Raw genomic sequence first — 21,566 nt, forward strand, 5'->3', positions numbered from 1 at the left:
TAATTGAAACCATGTGAAGAATTTTATTATTTATGAAAATAATTGAATTCTTGCAACGAATTTTATTAAAATTTTTGTAAATAATTTAATTTTTTTTTGAAAAATTTTATGGAAATTAAAATTTTTATAAGATGTTTAATTTTAAAAATGTTTGAATTTGAATGTTTTGAAGAATTTTAATTCCTAAAAAAAAGCTAAAACAAAGTTAGGAAAAATAATAATTAAATACTTATTTAAAAATTTAGTTATTGATGTTTGCGAATAATTTTACAATTTAAGAAATTCGTAAGTAAATGTAATAGAATGTTTTTTTTGAGTATCTAATAATTTTTAGAGTGAATCAGAAGATTCTTTATGGTCAGGGAAAAAGTGAAAACTTTGTCTGGAAATCAGGGAAAAGTCAGGGAAAAATAAAATTAAATATTAGTGGCAACCCTGACAATATAAAAGTAGTAAAAGTTACTTTATATTTTTCTCCGTGCATTGGAATTAATATAGAAATTTTTGGTGAATTAATTAATTGTTAATCCTTTTCGTTGGGTTTTTTGTTGCTCGAGTATAATTATGATATTTGAGATTTGTTTCTCTTGGAATTCTTTTTCGTTCGTAAAAAATTTTATTTTAAAAACAATTTTTGTTTTTATGTAGAAATTTGTTGGCGTATCCTTTTTTCTCCTTTGAAGGAAAATTTTGTCTGTTCAAAAGAAGATTTAACTACTGAATAAAGAAATTCTTTTATATTCTCTGAACCAAAAGTTCGTAAATTAATACGAAATTTGTTCCTTTCAACTTTTCAAATTTGAATTTTATTATATATAATAAATAATAAATTCTTATAGTCATGATTAAAGAAAAAAAATTATTTTAAAAAATGTTCTGTTTACTTCTGTTTTTACTTTTTGGTGTTGTTAGTATATTTTTTAAAAATATTTATAGCGACAACGTACCAAAAAATTCAATCGAATGAAAATTGACTTTAAAAAAATTAATTTCACAAAATTTTTAAATTTAATTACAAAATTTCAAATTTTTAATGAAAAAAATAGAATTCCCAGAGAAAAATTTGTAATTTATTTGAGTTAAATAAAAATATATTTGTCTCATAAAATTTTATTTAAAACAAATAAAAAGTCTATTTGGCTCTGAGTCGAATATATTTTTTTATAAACCTTTTTAATTTTAAAATTAATTTATATTGAGAATCATTGAATTCTTGCTAAGAATATTGTCAAAATTTTTAAAGATAATTAAATTGTTTTGAAGAATTTCTTTAAATTTTCTGAAAATAATAGACTTTTTATAAATAAATTTAATAAAACTCGAAATTTCAATTAAAAATTCGGAGAGTAATTGAATTTTATATGAACAATGTTTTTCAAGTTTTAAAAATGATCACGTTTGTTAACAATTGTATTTAAAAATTTAATTATTGAATTTTATTTAAATTTTTAGGAAATAATTAAATTTTTCTCAGACTTTTATTACAATTTTTTTTAAATAATTTAATTCATATTCAAGAAATTTTATTAACATATTCAAAAATAATTGAATTCTTGCGAAAAACATCAATATTTACAAAAATAATAGAATTCTTGCAAAAAATGTTATTAAATTTAAATAAAATTAAATTGTTTCCAATAATTTTATTATAAATTTTTTAAATAATTGAATTCTATAGGAAAATTTCATTAATATTGTATTGAAAATAATTGAATTGTTGCGAAAAATCTCAATAGTTACGAAAATAATTGAATATTTGACAAGAATTTTGTTATTTATTTAGGAAATAATTAAACTCTTCTCAGAATTTTATTAAAATTATTTTTAAATAATTGAATTCTTGCGATAAATTTCATTATTTACAAAAATAATAAAATTCTTGCTAACAATCTTATTAAATTTAAAAAAAAATTGAATTGTGTCTATGAATTTTATTAAAATTTTTTAAAATCATTGAATTCTAAAGGTAAACAAATTTTATTAATATTATATTGGAACTTGAATTCTTGCAAAAAATTGCAATAGTTACGAAAATAATTGAATTTTTTAGAAGAATTCCATTATTTATTTAGGAAATAATTAAAATCTTCGCAGAATTTTATTATAATTTTTTTAAGTGATTGAATTCTTTCGAAGAATAGGCTATTAAATATTTTTTTCGTAAATTATTAAATGCTACTGAAGAATATCTTGAAGTATTATGAAAATAATTGAATTTGTTCAATAAATTTAATAAAAATTGCAGTGAAAATAAATGAATTCATGCAAGGAAATTTATTATTTATGAAAATAATTGAATTCTTATAAAGCATTTTCTAAAAACATTTGAAAAATAATTCAATTCTTTCCGGAATTTTATAACAATTTTTAAAAATAATGAAATTCTTTCAAGGAATTTAATTTAAATTGTATTGAAAAAAATTGAATTCCTCTGAAGAATTTTATTATTTAGAAAAATAATTGTATTCTTGCGTAGAATTTTATTATTACACTTTTTGAAAATAATAATTGAATTATTTCGAAGAATTTTATTAAAATTTTTGAATTAATAGAAATTAAAATTTTTATTCTAATTTTGATTTTTATTCAACTTAATTAATCTAAAATTCTACTTATCCAAATTTTATAATCTATTCAAAATAAAATTCATTTAAATTTCAATTTAATTCAAATTCTATTAAGTTTGAAACTGAATTTAATATAAATTTTATTTAATTTACATTTTAATGAATCAGAAATTCAAATTATTCCAATTCTGATTAATCTTCACTTTAAATAATCTAAATTGGAAATTTGTTTTATAAAATATTGCTTTTATTGATAAAAATGATTCTTACTAAATATTTAATTAACAATATTTTTTAAATGCACTGAATTTTCAATACAATAAGTTTTAGAGATTGTAATAGATTTTTACAATTTTTGGATATATTAAGACAGAAATAAGTATTTTGTTTATTTAAAAATTGAAAAATTTGGAGAAACTGTCGATAAAAGAAAAAATTAAAATTATCAGTGAATTCTGTCTGACTATAGACAGCTTGTTCTACTTAAAAACTTAAATTGCCGTAGAATTAGAATAACATGAATTAAAAATTAGTGACAGTTATATTTTTGTTTTTTTGAAAAATTCATAGGAATAAAAAAAGTTGAATTGACTTTTGAATTTTGTTTTTAGAGAAATAAAATAATGTCTTTTTCTCTCTTTGTTCGGAATAATTATTATTTTTTAGAAAGGAAAAATTTACATTGAAAAAATGATTTTCTATCAATGAAAATATTGTAAAAAGTTTGTATAATTTGCTTATGCAGTGTGCTATGCCCGTGAGAGTAATGAAGCTTGTTGGTGTGACTCATTTAATTGCAACGAATGCGGCCGGGGGTTTGAATCCCAATTACAAGATCGGAGATATCATGTTGGTGAAGGATCATGTAAACATGATGGGATTTGCTGGCAACAATCCACTCCAAGGACCAAATGACGATAGGTAAGCCAGTCATTTACTCATTTATCAATTAGAAATTAGATTTTTAATTAATGTTTTTTTCTTTTCTATACAAATGTATATTTTCTTCTAGATATTACATTTTTTATTTGTGTTTCTTTTCTATTACGTTTTTCAATGGCATTTATTTATTTATTTCTATTACATTTTTCAATTGCATTTATTTATTTATTTCTTTTAGATTTTTTAATTGTATTTTGTTCCATTACTTTTTTTAATGGCATTTATTTATTTATTTCTACTACATTTTTCAATTGCATTTATTTATTTCTATTACATTTTTCAATTGCATTATTTTATTTATTTCTCTATATTACATTTTTCAACTGTATTTTTCTCTATAAATTGAATTGTGTTACCTTATTGTCGTTGAATTATTTATTTCGACTTTCATTAATTTAAAGTGTAATTTGAGTTTTATTTCTAAATCAGGTCAAGAGATATTTCAAAGCAAGAGCTTTACAAATAGAATTTATTCTTGCAATTTTCACATTTAAAAGGAAATACATAGACATAAAATATACATTCAGAGATTGTTCCCCTTTTCATTGTTTACACATGTAGAAAAAAATTTAATATTAAAATAGTGTTTACATTTGTCTTCGGATGGGAAAAATGGTTCATTGTGTCGCTCTCTGAACAAAAGGAATAATCTCAGTGGTAAAAAAATTACAGATTATATTCATGATAATTTTATTCTGATTAAAAAGTCCTTTTTAATGTTTTAGAATCAAAGACACAGTTTGATTAAACATTTTGGATCGAATAAAATGAAGAGATTAAAAAAAATTTAAAGTAAACTAATTTTTACTAATTCTTGTTATTTTTTTAAATAAAATTTTAGTAAACGAATTTTGAACTTGTAAATAATTTTTTAGTTTAATAATTTTTTATTTTAATAATTTAATTTTACTGAAAAATAGAAAAAAATTTTACAAATTTTACTTATGTTTGTCTAAAATAATTTTTTTTTATTTTCAAATACTAAAAAGCGAATTCTTGACTAAGTAAATATTTAATTTTTGTCATTTTTTATTTCAATATAATAATTTTTAGAAAAATTTGAACAAGAAAAAATATATATTCAAAAATTTAGGAAACTTATCGTCAAAAGAAGAAATAAAAATCATCAATGGATTCTGTCTGACTACAGATAGCTTTTTCTACTTAATAACTAAAACGTCTTCTATGTGAAATCAAAACTATTTTTAGAATTAACAATTCATTTTCTAATTTTTTACTGAAAAATGACTAAAATTGGTTAAATTTTTTAATTATTTTCAGTAGAATTTTATTTAAAAATTTCGCTCTCTAAATTTGAATTTTAAAAATGTTTACTACTTTGAATTAGTGACTGACTTTTTGCTAATAAATTGCTAATTTTACTAATAAATTACTAGAAATTACTATTTATTAGTAAGCTTTACTAATTTAAACAAAAAAAGCAAAAATTTGTCAACCAAAAATTTTAATGTCTTCTCTTTATTTATAATTTTATTCATAAAACTATCAACAATTAGCGCGCGGCTAACTTCTTCCTGCCTTTTTAAAATAAAATTATCGATTATAAAAATAATACCTACAATTTAAAAATTTTCTAATTTAAATATTTGTTGAAAACACTAAAAAAATTCAATTTTTGAGAAATTACAAATATTTGCAGAAATTCAATTATTTAAAAAAAAAATTTCTTATAAAATTCAACAATGTTCCAAATTTAAAAAAAATTCTCGTAAAAATTCTAATTATCTTTATAAATAACAAAATTCTTTTCCAAAGTTCAATTATTTTCATAAATGAGAAAAAAATTCTTGTCCTAATTTCAATTATTTTCAAAAATAAAATGCATTTTTATAATTTCAATGATTTTCAATATCTACTATTTTAATAAAATTTCCCAAAAAGAATTCAATTATTTAAAAAAAATTTTAATAAAATTGTATGCAAACATTTAAATATTTTCATCAATAATAATAATTTTCACAGGAATTCAATTATTTGCAAATTTTGATAAATTTCTTCGCAATAATTCAATTATTTTCATAAATAATAAAAATTTCATAGGAATTCAATTATTTTCATAAATAATAAAAATTTCATAGGAATTCAATTATTTTCATAAATAATAAAAATTTCGCAGAAATCCAATTATTTTTATAAAAAATAATTTAAAATTCTAGAAAATAATAGAATTAAAATGATGAAAATAATTTTGAAGAAGTTACTCATTCCTTTCTTTTGGAAAAGAAACATTACATATTCTATTCTATTTGTTAATTACAAATTTTAATTGAAATTAAATTGAAACTTTTTAAATTTTTTGAAATTAAAGGAAAAAATTTTACTCAAAAAAAAAAATGTTCTGTTATCATTTATTTACGAATTTCTTTAATTGTAAAATTATTCGAAAACATCAATAACATTTTTTTAAATATATTTAAATATTATTTTTCCGTAGGAATTAAAATTTTTCAAAAAATTCAAATTCAAATCTTTTGAAATTCAATAACTTATAAGAATATTTTTTTAAAACATGAAGATAGCGATTACTCCGAGTCGAAGTGATCGATTTTTCATGTTTCCTAATAATTAAAGATGACCGAGTGATAAAGTCATTGTTTTATATTATAAGAATATTATTACAGTAACTTTTTCGAAAATTATTTTTATCATTTCAAATCAATTATTATTATCTACAATTTTTAATTTTTTTTTATTAAAATAATAGAGTTCCTTAAAAAAAATTATTATTTATAAAAATAATTAAATTATTATGAAAGAATTTATAAAAAAATTTGTAAATAATTTAATTCCTGCGAGAAATTTTAATTATTTATAAAAATAATTGAATTATTGCGAAGGAATTTATAAAAAAAATTGTAAATAATTGAATTCCTGAGAAATTTTTATTATTTATGAAAATAATTAAATGTTTGCGTATTATTTTTTGGGAATTTGAAATTGATTCGAAAATAATTGAACTTTGGGGAAGAATTTTATTATCTTTAAAACTAATTGAATTCTTCTGAAGAATTTTATTACTTAAAAAAATAATAATTGAATTCTTGAAAAAAATTTTATTAGATTATTTGAAAATAATTGAGTTTTAGAGAAAAATTTTCTTATTTTTTAAGAAAATAATGGAAATCTTATTTTTTTAAAACATTTTTTAAGTTTTTTGAAAATAACATAGTTTTTCTAATAATTTTGCTAACAAAATATTGAATGTAATTGAATTTTTCAAAGAATTTCTTTTCTTACAAAGAAATTTAGTAAAATTTTTGAAATAATTGAATTTGTTTCAAAGAATTTGAATGAAAATTTAAAAAAATAATTGACTTCTTTCCAGAAATTTTACTAAAATTGTAGTGAAAATAATTGAATTCTTTCCTTAAATTTTCTTAAAATTGCATTGAAGTAATTAAAATCCAGTAAAGAATTTTCGTATTTTTGAAAATAATTGAATTCTTCCTAAGAATTTTAATAAAATTTTCAATATTTGAATTGTTTCGAAGAAGTTTATTAAAACTTTTAAAAGTATTTGAATTCCTGAGAAATTTTTATTATTTATTAAAATAATTAAATGTTTGCGTATTATTTTTGGGAATTTGAAATTGATTCGAAAATAATTGAACTTTGGGGAAGAATTTTATTATTTATAAAGAAAATTGGGATTTTGACGAGAATTTTTTTTTTAAATTTGAAAGATAATTGAATTTTAGGAGAAGAATTTTATTTTTTTTTAAATATTTGAATTTCTGCAATTATTTCTAATTTCTCCAAAATTGAATTTTTTTTTAGTGTTTTCAACAAAAATTTCAATTAGAAAATTTTTAAATTGTATTATTTTTATAATTGCCAATTTTATTTAAAAAAAGGCAGTAAGAAGTTAGTCGCGCGAATTGTTGCTAGTGAAAGAATGAAAGAACATTCAAATTATTATAGTTAATTAATTAATTTCAGTGCGTGGAAGATTGAAAATTGGAAATTTGTATTTAAGAAGAAATTTTCCATTAAAGGGGAAATTTTATCTCAACTTTCGAATTGAGAATCACTCAATTGAAAGATAGAAAAAGATGAAATAAGAAGAGGAAGAAATAAGGCAAAAAAAAAGAAAAATAATTAATTTATTTCATTAGAATAACTTCTTGAATCGGATTGATGAACTGTTTGCACGACATAAAGAAGCTGATTGGCGTATTTACTTAAGAGAAACTCTCTCGCGTACTCCCGTTTCTTTTACATTTCTGACAAGGTGACGTACCCACGTTACCACCTCGTTTTCACCTTTTCGCAATTTTCCAAACCCTGACTTAACTTGCGAGCTCGAGCTTTGGAGCTTTTCGCAGAGTTGATGCTTCTTCTTCTTCTCCTTCTTTTTCTTCTTCTTTATCCGTTTTCTGTTGTCACTTGGCCCAATATTAATGGACTTTACCATCTCCCATGTTCTCTCTCTCTCTCTCTCTCTCTCTCTCTCTCTCTCTCTCGCTCTCTTTTCAGTTTATTTCACGTTTTTCCTCTTCCACCGGGAATTACTCTTATGAAACCTAAGGGGTGAGTTTACCAGCTTTTTTACTTTCAAGAAATAGGCTGCATTTACTCTCACCAAGTATTATTTTATTCTTTTTCTCCTTGGAATTAATTTCACAGTATCATTCGTAAATTGTAATTGATTATAAAAGTAAGGAGATGTTGGTTGCTCTTAAATATTTGTAGAATTTTCGTCGAGAGCTAAGTGAAAATATAATACTTGTGAGTTGAAATTATTTTTCACTGGAGAGAATATTTTTCTTCTTCTTTCTTTCTTTTTACATTTTTCCTCCCTTTTTAACTGATTTATTTGCAGTTAATCTTTATTTGCAGTTAGTCTTTATTTGAGGAAAGGAAAAAATTTTCTGAAAATAAGAATTCTCTCTTAAATTTATATATAGTGAACTCAAAAGGTTTAGGGGAAAAAAAATTTTTATTCGGGAGGGAAAAATAAATTTGTCGCACTATTATATAGTGAGAAGAAGTAAAAGTTAGTTTCTCTGGGGAAAATTTAAATTTAATTTAATTCTATTTTTAATTTCGGTGAATGCGGGAAAATTGCGAGATTTTTTCTCGCGTATACTTTCTTTCCAATTTTCAAAAGTGATTCTCACTCGATTTTTATTTTTTCGCTTCAGATTTGGTCCCAGATTTCCACCCATGAATAAAGCTTACAGCACATCACTTTTGGAAATTGGTAGTCAGGTCGCGGAGGAGATGGGAATTGCCGATATCGTTCACAAAGGTGTCTACACGTGTCTAGGAGGTCCTAGTTTTGAAACCGTTGCCGAATTGAAGATGCTTCGAATGATGGGAGTCGATGCAGTTGGTGAGTTTTACTTTTTTTGTTTGTATTTTACGAAAAAAAGGAATAAAATTTAAAAATGAAAAAAAGATTTTTAATTGGGGATACAAAACCTTCAATTATTTCTATTTCTGACAATAATTTCTTTTTAAATAACTAAATTCTTAAAGAATTATCATAAAATTAGATTTTTATGAATTTGATTTTTGAAAAAATTTAATAATTCAAATTCTTCGGAAAATAGTTACATTTTTTAATAGATATTTAATAAATTATTAAAAATAATGGATTTATAGAAGAATTTTAGTTAAAAACACTAAAAAATTAAATTTTAGAGAGAAGTTACAAAAATTATTTCAGAAATTCAATTATTATTAACAGTTATAAAAAATTCTTCTTCGAAATTAAATTATTTTCCAATAATCTAATAAAATTCTTCTGAAAGATTCAATTATTTTTATAAATAATACAATTCTTCTCCGAAATTCAATTATCCTCAAATAATCTAATAAAATTCTTCTGAAGCATTCAATTATTTTTATAAAAAATAAAATTCTTCTCCAAAATTCAATTATTTTCAAAAATTTTTAAAAAAATTTTTTCAAACGATTCAATTATTTTCAAAAATTATCAATATCTACTACCTACTTTAATAAAATTTTCTAAAAGAAATTAATTGTTTAAAAAAAATTTTAATAAAATTCCACGTAAACATATAATTATTTTCATAAATAATAAAAATTTCACTGGAATTTAATTATTTTTATAAACAATAAAATTCGAAGCCGGATTTCAATTATAATACAAATTTTAATCGAATTCCTCGGAAAATATAATTATATTCTCTTTATTTTTAAAACTTTTAACAAAATTCTTCATTACAATTCAACTATTTTCAAGGAATTTAATAAAATTGTCTCGAAGAATTCAATTATTTTTTAATTTCATTTTAAATAAAATTTCTGTCAAGAATTGAATTATTTTTAAAAATTTTAGTTCATTTTTTCGAAACAATATTGAATTATTTTCAAAAATTTTAATAAAATTTTTCGTAAGAGTTCAATAATTTCAAAAATAATCAAATTTTTCAATAGAATTCGATTATTTTTAATTTAATTTTTAATAAAATGTTTGTAAAGAATTTAATTAATTTCAAAAATGTTGATAAAACTCTTCATAAAAATTCAATTATTTTCAATTCAGTTCCACTTTTATTAATTTCTCAGAAGAAATCAATTATTTCGATTACAATTTTAATAAAATTTTTATAGAGAATTCAATAACTTTTATGAATAAAAAATTCTTCAAAAGAATAAGATTTCAATTATTTTCTTATAAAATAATTAAATTCTTCTCTATAGAATACACAATTATTTTCAATACAGTATTAATAAAATTTCTCAAAAAAAACTAGTAAATAAACTAGTAAAATTTAATTATTTAATTTAATTAAATTTAATTAAATTTTACTAAAATTTCAACTGAAATTCACTTTTAAATCAATTTTTGTTAGAAAATTCAGTACTAATTCAATTATTTAAATAAAAAAATATTAATTTATTAAATAATTGTATGATTTTTAAAATTAAATTCTTTCGACGAGTTTTAATAAAATTTTTAAGAATAATTACATTTTTCGAGGAATACGATTAAAATTGTATTAAAAATAATTGAAATTCTGCGATAAATTTTATTGTTTATGAAAATAATTGAATTCCTGTGAAATTTTCATTATTTATGTAATTAAATGTTTGCGTGGAATTTTATTAAGATTTTTGGAAATAATTGAGTTTTGGAGAAGAATGTTATGTTATTTACAAAGATATTTGAAATTTTGACGAGAATTTTTTGAAATTTTTAAAAATAATTGAATTTCTACGAAGGATTTTATTACTTTTGGAAATAATTGAATTTCTGCAATTATATTTGTAACTTTTCAAAAATTACTGTATTTGAAAATATTTCTTCTTGAACTATGTAGTGCAAGTTTTTAATATTTTTAATTTTTTTTTTTTCTAGAACATTTTGCTTGACAGATCGAATTATGCAAAAAATTATGCAATTGAATCATTTTTGTTTCATAATTTTATTTTCTGTTTTTGAAAAAAAAAATTTTTTGACCATTTATATTTCTCTGTATAAAACTATTTTTTCACTATTTTTTTAAAAAACTTCCATTTGTCGTAATAAAAAAAATTCTAATTCAATAATATCAAACTGAGCTTTTACCTTATATAAATTTATTAAATTACTTGAAACTGGAACACAAAATAAATAAAATACTATTCTTAGATTCTACGTATAAAATTATAAAGTCTAAAAATAACAAATTCTATATAAAAATATTGAAATACTTCTAGAAGTTTATGCTAAAGGTAAATTTACTAATTTAGAATTGAAAATTATTTTCTGCACGTATTATTATCATTCAAGCGGATATTGTATCTTAATTAATAAAGTGTTGAGAGGAATTATTTAATCGTAAACATGATTAATTCAAGAAAAAAACTAGATCTGGGATTTAATGAATATCAACTAGATATAACCAGAAATAAATGAGACGATGAATTAAATATTTGTACAGATAGTTATTATTTTAAAAAAATGAAATAAACTTATTTATGGATAAATGTGTGTATTGTATATCAAAACTCGATATAGATATTGAACATATATCCATTAAATATGCACATGAATATTTCATATCTATTAAATATTTTAAAAGATTTTCATTTGATGAAACTGAAACATGTATAAACTCATTTATCGCGCTGATAAACGGGAAATTGCTTTGTTTGTTATTTTCAGATCAGAATAATTAATTGCTTCATTAGTTACTATATCTGTTAAATATACATACACTAGTTGTAATTTTACAATGGAGATCAAAGGTTTTTGTTTAAAGATTCTTGTCTTGTTACAGTCTCCATCAAAAGCTATTTATGTTTAATAAAATTTAGTAGTTCCACGTGAAATTTACTTTTATTTTTCTCGCATTTCCAGACAGAATTTTCAATTTTTGTACAAAAATTTAATTTTGTTTTTCCTGACTTCAAAAAAAAATTTTGACTTTTTCCCTTATTATTTTTCAATAAAAATTAAAGTTATCGAAAATTTCTATTCAAACCTTTTTGAAATTTAATAACTCATAAGAATATTGCTATAAAACATGAAGATATTGATTGCTCCGAGTCGAAGACTCGGAGTGATCGATATCTTCATGTTTTATAATCATTTTGTTATTTTATTATTTTATATTATAAGAATATTGTTTAATAATTTTTGAAAAAGTTCTTTAAGAATTTTCAAATCCATTTGTTGACAATTCAATTTTATATTATAAATTAATTATTAAATTAATTATTCAATTATTTTTCTTCAAAAAAATATTTAAATTATTTATAAAAATTTTTATTAAAATTCTTAGAAACGATTCAATTATTTTCTAAAATTTTAATTTTCTTAGCAAACATTCAATTATTTTTTTAAAAAATAATTAAATTTTTCTCTAGAATTCAAATGTTTTAATACAGTTTTAATAAAATTGCTCAAAAAAATAAATTATTTTTTAAAATTTAATAAATTTCTTCAAAAGAATTCAGCTATTTTCAAACATTTTAATAAAATTCTTCGCAAGAATTTAATTATGTTTATAAAAAATAAAATTCTTTGTAAAAATTAAAATATTTTTAAAGATAATTAAATTCTTTACCAGAATTCAATTATTTTTGAAACAAAATTAGTAAATTTTCTTGAAAGAATTCATTTATTTTTGAAACTTTTAATAAAATTCTTTGTAAGGGTTCAATGATTTTAAAAAATAATAAAATTCTTCAATACAATTCCAATTATTTTTAATTTAATTTTTAATAAAATGTTTGTAAAGAATTTAATTATTTTCAAAAATTTTAATGAAAAATTTCAAAAAAATTCAATTATTCTCAATTTAGTTTCACTTTTATTAATTTCTCAGAAAAAATCAATTATTTTGACTACAATTTTAAATTGTTTGAAAATAATTGAATTATTTTAAAGAATTTTATTTCTAAAATTTTAAAAAATAATTTACTTTTTTGAGAAATTTTATTAAAACTGTATTGAAAATAATTGTGTATTCTATCGAGAAGAATTTAATTATTTTATAAGAAAATAATTGAAATCTTATTTTGTTGAAAAATTCTTTATTTATAAAAGTAATTGAATTCTCTTCATAAATTTTATTAAAATTATTGTAGTCAAAATAATTGAATTTTTCTTAGAAATTAATAAAAGTGAAACTGAATTGAAAATAATTGAATTTTTATGAAGATTTTTATCAAAATTTTTGAAATTAATTAAATATTGCTTCGAAGAAATGAACTAAAATTTTTAAAAATAATTCAATTCCTGACAGAAATTTTATTTAAAATGAAATTAAAAATAATTGAATTCTTATATGGACAATTTTATTAAATTCTTTAAAAATAGTTGAATTGTTATGAAGAATTTTGTTAAAAATTTCAAAAATAACTGTATTTTAGCGAAGAATTTTATTACTTAAAAAAATTTTAGAGATTATTATTTCAATTATTTTTTAAGAAAATAATTGAAATCTTATTTGAAACAATTTTTAAGTTTTTTGAAAATAACATAACATATTATAATTTTTTGTAAATAATTGAATTTCTTACAAAAAGTTTTATTACAATTTTTAAAAATAACTGAATTTTTTCTAACAATAATTGAATTCTTGCAAAGAAATTTAGTAAAATTTTTGAAATAATTGAATTGTTTCGAAGGATTTCGTAAAATTTTTGAAAATAATTGAATTCTTTCCAGAAATTTTACTAAAATTTTAGTGAAAATAATTGAATTCTTTCCTTAAATTCTATTAAAATTGCATTGAAGTAATTAAAATCCAGTAAAGAATTTTCCTATTTTTGAAAATAATTGAATTTTTGCGAAGAAATCTATTAATATTTTCGAAAATAATTGAATTCTTTCTAAGAATTTTAATAAAATTTTCATAAATAACTTAAATATTATTTTAAGGAATATAATTAAAATTATATTATAAATAATTGTATTTCTATTAACAAATTTTGTTTAAATTTTCGACAATATTTGAAATGTTTCGATGAAGTTTATTAAAACTTTTAAAAGTAGGTATTTGAATTTTTTAGATAAATAAAATACTAAAAATAATTTATTTAAAAAAAAAATTTAATTTCTTTTCGGAAATAATTTTATTACAGTTGACTTAAAAATATTTGAATTCCATGAAGAAATTTTATTATTTTTGAAAATCATTGAACCCATATTTTTTTAAATGATTGAATTCTTTACAGAAATTTTATTTCTATTTTATTTTTATTTATTTATTTTTATTTCAATTAAAATGTTTTAGAAGAAAAATCAAAAAGGTTAGAAATTTCCACTACATAACCCAAGAAGAAATATTTTCAAATCCAGTGATTAATTTTTGATTTATTAAATTTTACTGACAATTTTTAAGTTAATTTCAAAAAAATGTTGATCGACTAATACCTAATTTAATTTTTAATTTATAAAAATTTGACAGAAAAATAAAATTCATTTGTTATTTTCAGGAATGTCAACTGTTCACGAAGTCATCACCGCCAGACATTGTGACCTGACCGTTTTCACTTTTAGTCTCATAACAAATATCTGCGTGACGGATTACGACGATCATAGTGAGGCAAATCACGAGGAAGTTATAGACGTTGGCAAAAGCAGTCAACCCATTCTTCAAGATTTCGTTCGACAAATGGTTCTTCGTTTGGAGGACATTATAAATAGCAGTTCGAAGTAGGATTTTATATAATAGATAAAGAATCTCCGTCATTAGTGTCAATTTTCATGCTTTTCTCGAATCTTCGCTTTTTTCCGCCCAAAAAAAGAAGAAAGAAAGAAAAATTGCTGCAAATCGAAATCAAAAGGTCTTTGAAAACCTTTCATCGTGAATGAAACAACTTTAGCTCATTTTAAATCATGTCGATTTCTGCATAATAGGTATTTATTCTCTGATTTCTTTCGTTTAAAAGAATCTATCCTCTCGAGTTAATAACAAGTAATCAAATTGATTATTATCAAAGTGTCTTAAATGTTTCGAGAGCAATTAAGAAAGAAAATAATTTATAATAATCTTGTTTATTAATATGAAAGTAAAATAATTCGAGTGAATAATTGATCTTCAATTTAATTTAATTGTGAGAAAAAAAGGAGTAAGCCGTTTTAGATTATGACAAACAATTTTTGCAAATATTTTTATTAATTACGAGATTGAAGTTCGTAAAGTTTTTGAAAACCAAAATGAAAGAGGCGATGATTTATTTTTTTTGTCTTTTGAGTAATAATTTGTTAAAAAGCTACGAAGATTAGAAATAAATTTAACTTGAAAAAAGATTCGTTTTTCGAAAACTTTGCCGACTTTTATTTCATTATTAATTAGTAGACAAATATTTAAATATTAATTACGTTGAAAGAATTTTTTTCTTTTTATACCTCGATGAAATTTACAATTTATGAAATTTATGAAATTTACGATTAAATAAAATTTATATTTTTCATAAGAAAAATAAAATCATTTTTGTTTAAAAATATTTCTTTAAGAAATGGTGAAAAGAAAACATTTTTTTTCTGAATCGTTGATTATACGCCTTGTAAACTTCACTATTCTTTTTGAAAACTTTGGAAAAATTTGAACTTTTTGAAAATTAGAAATATTTTAATATTATTAACTATTAAAAATTGTTATTTTTAGAGGAAATGCGCTACTAATTAAAATTTAGATTATTGAAGTTTTAAAAATTTTTTTAGAAATAATTGAATTCTTCACCGAATTTTATTACAATTTTTGAAAACAACTGAATATTTTCGACAATTTTTCTAAAAATTGGATTTAAAAAAATTGATATCCTGCAAAGAATTTTATTATTTAAAAAAATAATTGAATTCTTGCGAAGAAATTAAAACAATTGTTGAAATAATTGAATTGTTTCAAAGAATTAAAAAAAAAAAATTTTTAAATAATTGAATTCTTTCTCGAAATGTTATCAAAATTGTAGTAAAAATAATTTAATTCTTTCGTAAAGTTTTATTAAAATTGTATTAAAATAATTAAAACCCAGCAAAAACTTTTTCTATTTTTGAAAATAATTGAATTCTAGTAAAGAAATTGATTAAAATTCTCGAAAAGAATTGAATTATAAATAATAATTGCAAACAAATTTTTTCAATTGATATAAAAAAATGTTCTTCGGTAATTATAAAAGATTTTCTCGAAATAACAATTTTTAAAAGCAAATTTTACAACTTTTAAAGTAAATTTTAGTAAATTCGAAGTAAATTTTACTAATTTTTATTGCAATTTATTTCAAATATAGTAAAATTCATTAAATATTGGAAAAAATAATGTAGTAATTAATAAGTTTGATTTAAAATTTGTAATAGTAAATATTACTATTTTCGAAGTAAATTTTATTATTTTTTACTACAATTTACTTCAAATTTAATGAAATTCGTGGAATTTTGAAAAAAGTAGTGTCATGACAAAAATTTTATTGTTTAAAATTTGTAATAGCAAATTTTATTAATTTTTCCTGCAATTTACTTCAGGTATAAGTAAAATTTATAGAATTTTTGAAAAAATATTTTTGTAACAAAAATTTTAATTCAAAATTTATAATAATAAATTTTACTAATTTTTATTGTATTTTACTTTGGCGGTAGTAAATTTTCTGGAATTTGAAGACAAAAGTATCGATTCCAAATTCCGAAAAATTGCAAATTACAAAAAGAATAAATAAATAATAATTCACAGAAAAAAATTAAACAAAAAATCTGAATAATTTAAAGAAAATTTGATCACTGAAATATTCGTCTACTAAAAGAGGAAAAAGAAAAATAAAATTTAGAAAAAAATGATGAATATAAAATAAAAATAGAAATATTATATTAGATATATAAATATTATATTGAGAAAAGTAAACAATTTTACAAATATTGTATTGTTTGTGTAGAAAAAAACACTTCGAAAAATTTACAAAAAAAAAAAAAAATAATTTTTCCTCTCAACTTAAAGAAAACAGTTTGATTTGGATTAGATTTGCGAAAGAAAAATGAAGCGCAAAGTTTGAAATGTAATGTAAAGTCTAACATATTTGAAAAATTACAAGGGAGAAAAGAAAAGTTTAGGAAAAGAAGAAAAAAAAAGTTTAAGAGCAGTTAAAAAGTAATGAAGTAAAAGGGAAGAGGTGCTCGTATATGGGGAAATAATTCCAAGTCGTGACACGTACTTGCAAAAGGCTCAGACTTTTATGTGTTCCTTTCTGAAACGTCTGACGTTTCAGAGTGTTGAAAACGAACACTGTTCTCAACTTTCGAGTGCAAAGAAATTTTTCAGTCACTCAAACAATATTTCCCAATACATTAACAACTGACAAAGTATATATAATATGAATGTCTATTTTTTTGAATCTACATTTCTTGACAAAATGCACCAAAAAAAATAAATAAATAAAATGTACCTTAAGAAAGTACTGAAACAATTATTTATAAATTTCAAAGAACACTATTGCACTCAAAAATAAATCTAAGTATTATAATAAATAGCAAAATATAATATTTATAACACAGTTATTTTACTCAACTTTTTACTTAGGTCTTGTATTTTATGTTAGACTTGAAAAATCTACGTCTATTGTATTTTTGATAAAGTCTAAGTTTCATAAAATAAAGTTGCACTCAACGCAATTTATTTTTTTTATTCAATTTTCCTCGTCATAGAAAGTTATTTTCCGTAATTTATAAAATATTTAAATCCAGAGAATTGCAATTTAATTATATGATTTGATGAAGAAAAAATGAGACAGAAAAGGGGAAATTAATTAAAGTGGGTAAATTAGTGAAGAGGTGGAAAGTAATTTAAATTATTAATTACGATTAATTAGATGTAATTTTTGTTAACAAGTTTTACGTATAAATAGACTTTAAAAAGAATAATTTCAAGATAACTCGAAAAGGTGCAGAATTATAATATAGTTATTCATTTTAAATATTAATAATTAATAATTAAAAATTTCATTTCATTTTTTTCTTATAAAAAAGTAATTATAAGAAATATCAGAAAAATGCAAAATTATTCTAAAGATATTAATATTAATAATTAATAATAAAACCAATTGAAATCTTGAGAAGAATTTTATCAAAATTTTTAAAAATAATTCAATTACTTCGAAGGCTATTATTAAAATTTTTTAAAAATAATTAAATTCTTTAAAAAAATTTTATGAAATTAATTGAGTTCTCGCGGAGAATTTTATTATTTATAAAAGTAATTGAACTCTTTCCATAAATTTTCATAAAATTGTAATCAAAATAATTTAATTCTTCTGCGATGAGAAATTAATAAAAGTTAAATTGAATTGAAAATAATTGAATTTTTTTGAAGATTTTCAGCAAAATTTTTGAAAATAATTGAATTCTATAAAAAAATTCAATTAAAAATAATTGAATTCCATTTAAGAACTTTATTAAATTGTTTGGAAACAATTGAATTGTTTTAAAGAATTTAATTAATTGTTTTTAAAATAAACGAAAATAAAAGATAAAAAAATTCTTAGCCAGAATTTAATTAAATTCTGGCTAAGAATTTTTTTATCTTTAAACATAATTGAATTCTCACGAAGAATATTAATATTTATAAAAGTAATTAAATTTTTTCCATACATTTTTTTTAAATTGTATTAAAAATAATTGAATTTTTCTTAGAAATTAATAAAAGTGAAACTGAATTTAAAATAATTGAATTTTTATGAAGATTTTTATCAAAATTTTTGAAAATAATTAAATTCTTTACAAACATTTTATTAAAAATTAAATTAAAAATAATCGAATTCTATTGAAAAATTTGATTATTTTTGAAAATTATTGAACTCTTACGAAGAATTTTATTAAATTTTTTAAAAATAATTCAATATTGTATTGAAGAAACGAACTAAAAATTTTTAAAAATAATTCAATTCCTTACAGAAATTTTATTTAAAATTAAATTAAAAATAATTTAATTCTTGTGGACAATTTTATTAAATTCCTTGAAAATAGTTGAATTGTCATGAAGAATTTTATTAAAAGTTTCAAAAATAATAGAATTCTAGAGAAGAATTTTATTATCTTTAAAACTAATATATTGAATTCTTTTGAAGAATTTTATTACTTAAAAAAAATAATAATTGAATTCTTGAAAATTATTAGATTATTTGAAAGATATTGAAAAAAATTGAGTTCTAGAGAAAAATTTTCTTATTTTTCAAGAAAATAATTGAAATCTTATTTTTTTTAAAACATTTTTTAAGTTTTTTCAAAATAACATAGTTTTTCTAATAATTTTGCTAAAAAAATATTGAATGTAATTGGATTTTTCAAAGAATTTCATTTCTTACAAAGAAATTTAGTAAAATTTTTGAAATAATTGAATTTGTTTCAAAGAATTTGAATGAAAATTTAAAAAAATAATAATTGACTTCCTTTCAGAAATTTTACTAAAATTGTAGTGAAAATAATTGAATTCTTTCCTTAAATTTTATTAAAATTGCATTGAAGTAATTAAAATCCAGTAAAGAATTTTCCTATTTTTGAAAATAATTGAATTATTACGAAGAAATCAATTACAATTTTTTAAAATAATTGAATTCTTCCTAAGAATTTCAATAAAATTTTCATAAATAATTTCAATATTCTTTGAAGGAATTTAATTAAAAATATATTATAAATAATTGAATTTTTATTAACAAATTTATTTAAAATAAAAAATTTTCGACAATATTTGAATTGTTTCGAAGAAGTTTATTAAAACTTTTAAAAGTATTTGAATTTTTTCCATAAATAAATTACTAAAAATAATTGATGTTAAAAAAAATTTTCAAATTTCTTTTCGGAAATAATTGAATTTTTCACATTTTATTGAACCTACAATTTTTTAAAATAACTGAATTTTTTAAACAATAATTGAATTCTTGCGAAGAAATTTAATAAAATTTTGTAAATAATTGAATTGTTTCGAAAGATTTCATAAAATTTTAGAAAATAATTGAATTCTTTCCAGAAATTTTATTAAAATTGTATTGAAAATAATTGAATTTCTGCGAAGAATTTTATTATTTATGAAAAGAATATTGAATTCTTGCCCAGAATTTTATTGAAATTTTTGAAAATAATAAAGTGTGTACCTACTTAATAATTTTGAATTTTTAAATCTGAATTTATTTAAAAATTGATGTTCATATTTGAAAATAAAATATTCTGTAAATTTTGTAATAATTTTTGAATATTATTTTTCGCTCAAATATTTGCTGGCAATTGATAATTTAATTTTCAGTTTTCCGAAGTGAATTATTTATTACACAAAAGTAATTGTTATTTTTTAAAGGTGATGGAATTTTGTTTCTTTATAAAAACAAATTTATTCATAAAATATAAATAAGCAAGTGTATAGAAAATTAATTTAAAATTTAATGAAAAATTTTTGAATTAATTTTTTCTTAAATTGAAAAAGCGATTTTTTTTCATCTCGCTCTCTTTGCTTTTCATAGTGATCTGAATTGATTTGTCACAGGTTTTTTTCATGGAAGGATATCGAAGCCTCGTAACTGCGGGAGGGTTATTCCTTGCTCCTCATTCCAGCTTCAATTTCGCTCCTTTCGCTTCGTTACTTTCATCTCGTTTCCGCGCTTTTCCATCGTTAATGCATCGACCTTCGCCTTCGATAAATCCCCCCAGCAGCCCCGAGGAGGAACCATACGGCCGATTCCGTAGTCTTCTCTCCACTTTTCCTCCTTTAAACCATTCTCCCCACCCCCACCCCCGTTATTACCCTCGTGAATTAAATTATGATTTGACAGGTAGAAAACTTGGCTTCAACGCCGACGACAAAGAGAATAAAATGAGAGAAGATCCACTTGGAGATTTTCAGGAAATCGTCTCATTAGGAATGGTTGTGAAAAAGAGGAAATAATCGTTTTGTCCTATCGCCGGAAGTGCTATTGCAAAGGTTTAGACGCTGAAGAATGGCCTCTTTGTTTCTCTTTGCACGCAAACTATATACTGCCGCAAAATAAGAGGGGAAAAAAAATTAACAAAAAAGGTGAGGAGAGAAAGAATGTTTTTAAAATATTCTTTCATGAGTTTTTTTTATTTTTCTTTTTTCACTAGATTTTTTACTGTATTTTCTTCTTATTTATTATTTAGAAAAGTAATTGAATTGTTTTCATAAATTTTCTTAAAATTAAAGTAAAATTATTTATTTCTTTTGAGAAATTAATAAAAGTGAAACTGAATTGAAAATAATAATTGAATTTTTATGAAGAGTTTTATCAACAATTTTAAAAATAATTGGAAACTTTCAAAACATTTTTTTACAGTTTAGTTAAAAATAATTGAATTTCATGAAAGAATTTTATTAAAATTTCTGAATTTAATTCAATTTCTTCAATGAAATTATAATTAAAATTTTTAAAAATAATTGACTTCTTTACAGGAATTTTATTCAAAATTTATTTAAAAATAATTAAATTCTATTAAAGAATTTTATTATTTAAATTTTTGAAAATAATTGAAAACTTTCCAAAAATTTTATTACAATATTGATTAAAAAATATAATTGAAATCCAGAGAAGAATTTCATTAAAATTTTCAAAAATTTTTAAATTCCATGAAAGAATTTTATT

At 20.1% G+C, this 21,566-nt stretch overlaps 1 protein-coding gene across 4 annotated transcripts in view; it reads left to right on the top strand.

Annotated features, from left to right (window-relative positions):
* Positions 1–15,354, top strand: part of LOC122509896 (purine nucleoside phosphorylase-like) — a 37,701-nt gene extending 22,347 nt beyond the window's left edge. For all 4 annotated transcript variants that reach the window (XM_043624208.1, XM_043624209.1, XM_043624206.1 and 1 more), the window contains exons 4-6: positions 3,313–3,488; positions 8,675–8,865; positions 14,430–15,354. In XM_043624208.1, the coding sequence (XP_043480143.1) occupies positions 3,313–3,488; positions 8,675–8,865; positions 14,430–14,653 (591 nt within the window). In that variant the 3' untranslated portion in view covers positions 14,654–15,354. The remainder of the gene's footprint in view (positions 1–3,312; positions 3,489–8,674; positions 8,866–14,429) is intronic.
* The last annotated feature ends 6,212 nt before the right edge of the window (positions 15,355–21,566 follow it).

This window comes from Leptopilina heterotoma, unplaced genomic scaffold (assembly GCF_015476425.1).
Source record: "Leptopilina heterotoma isolate Lh14 unplaced genomic scaffold, ASM1547642v1 Lhet_64, whole genome shotgun sequence".
NCBI lineage: Eukaryota > Metazoa > Arthropoda > Insecta > Hymenoptera > Figitidae > Leptopilina > Leptopilina heterotoma.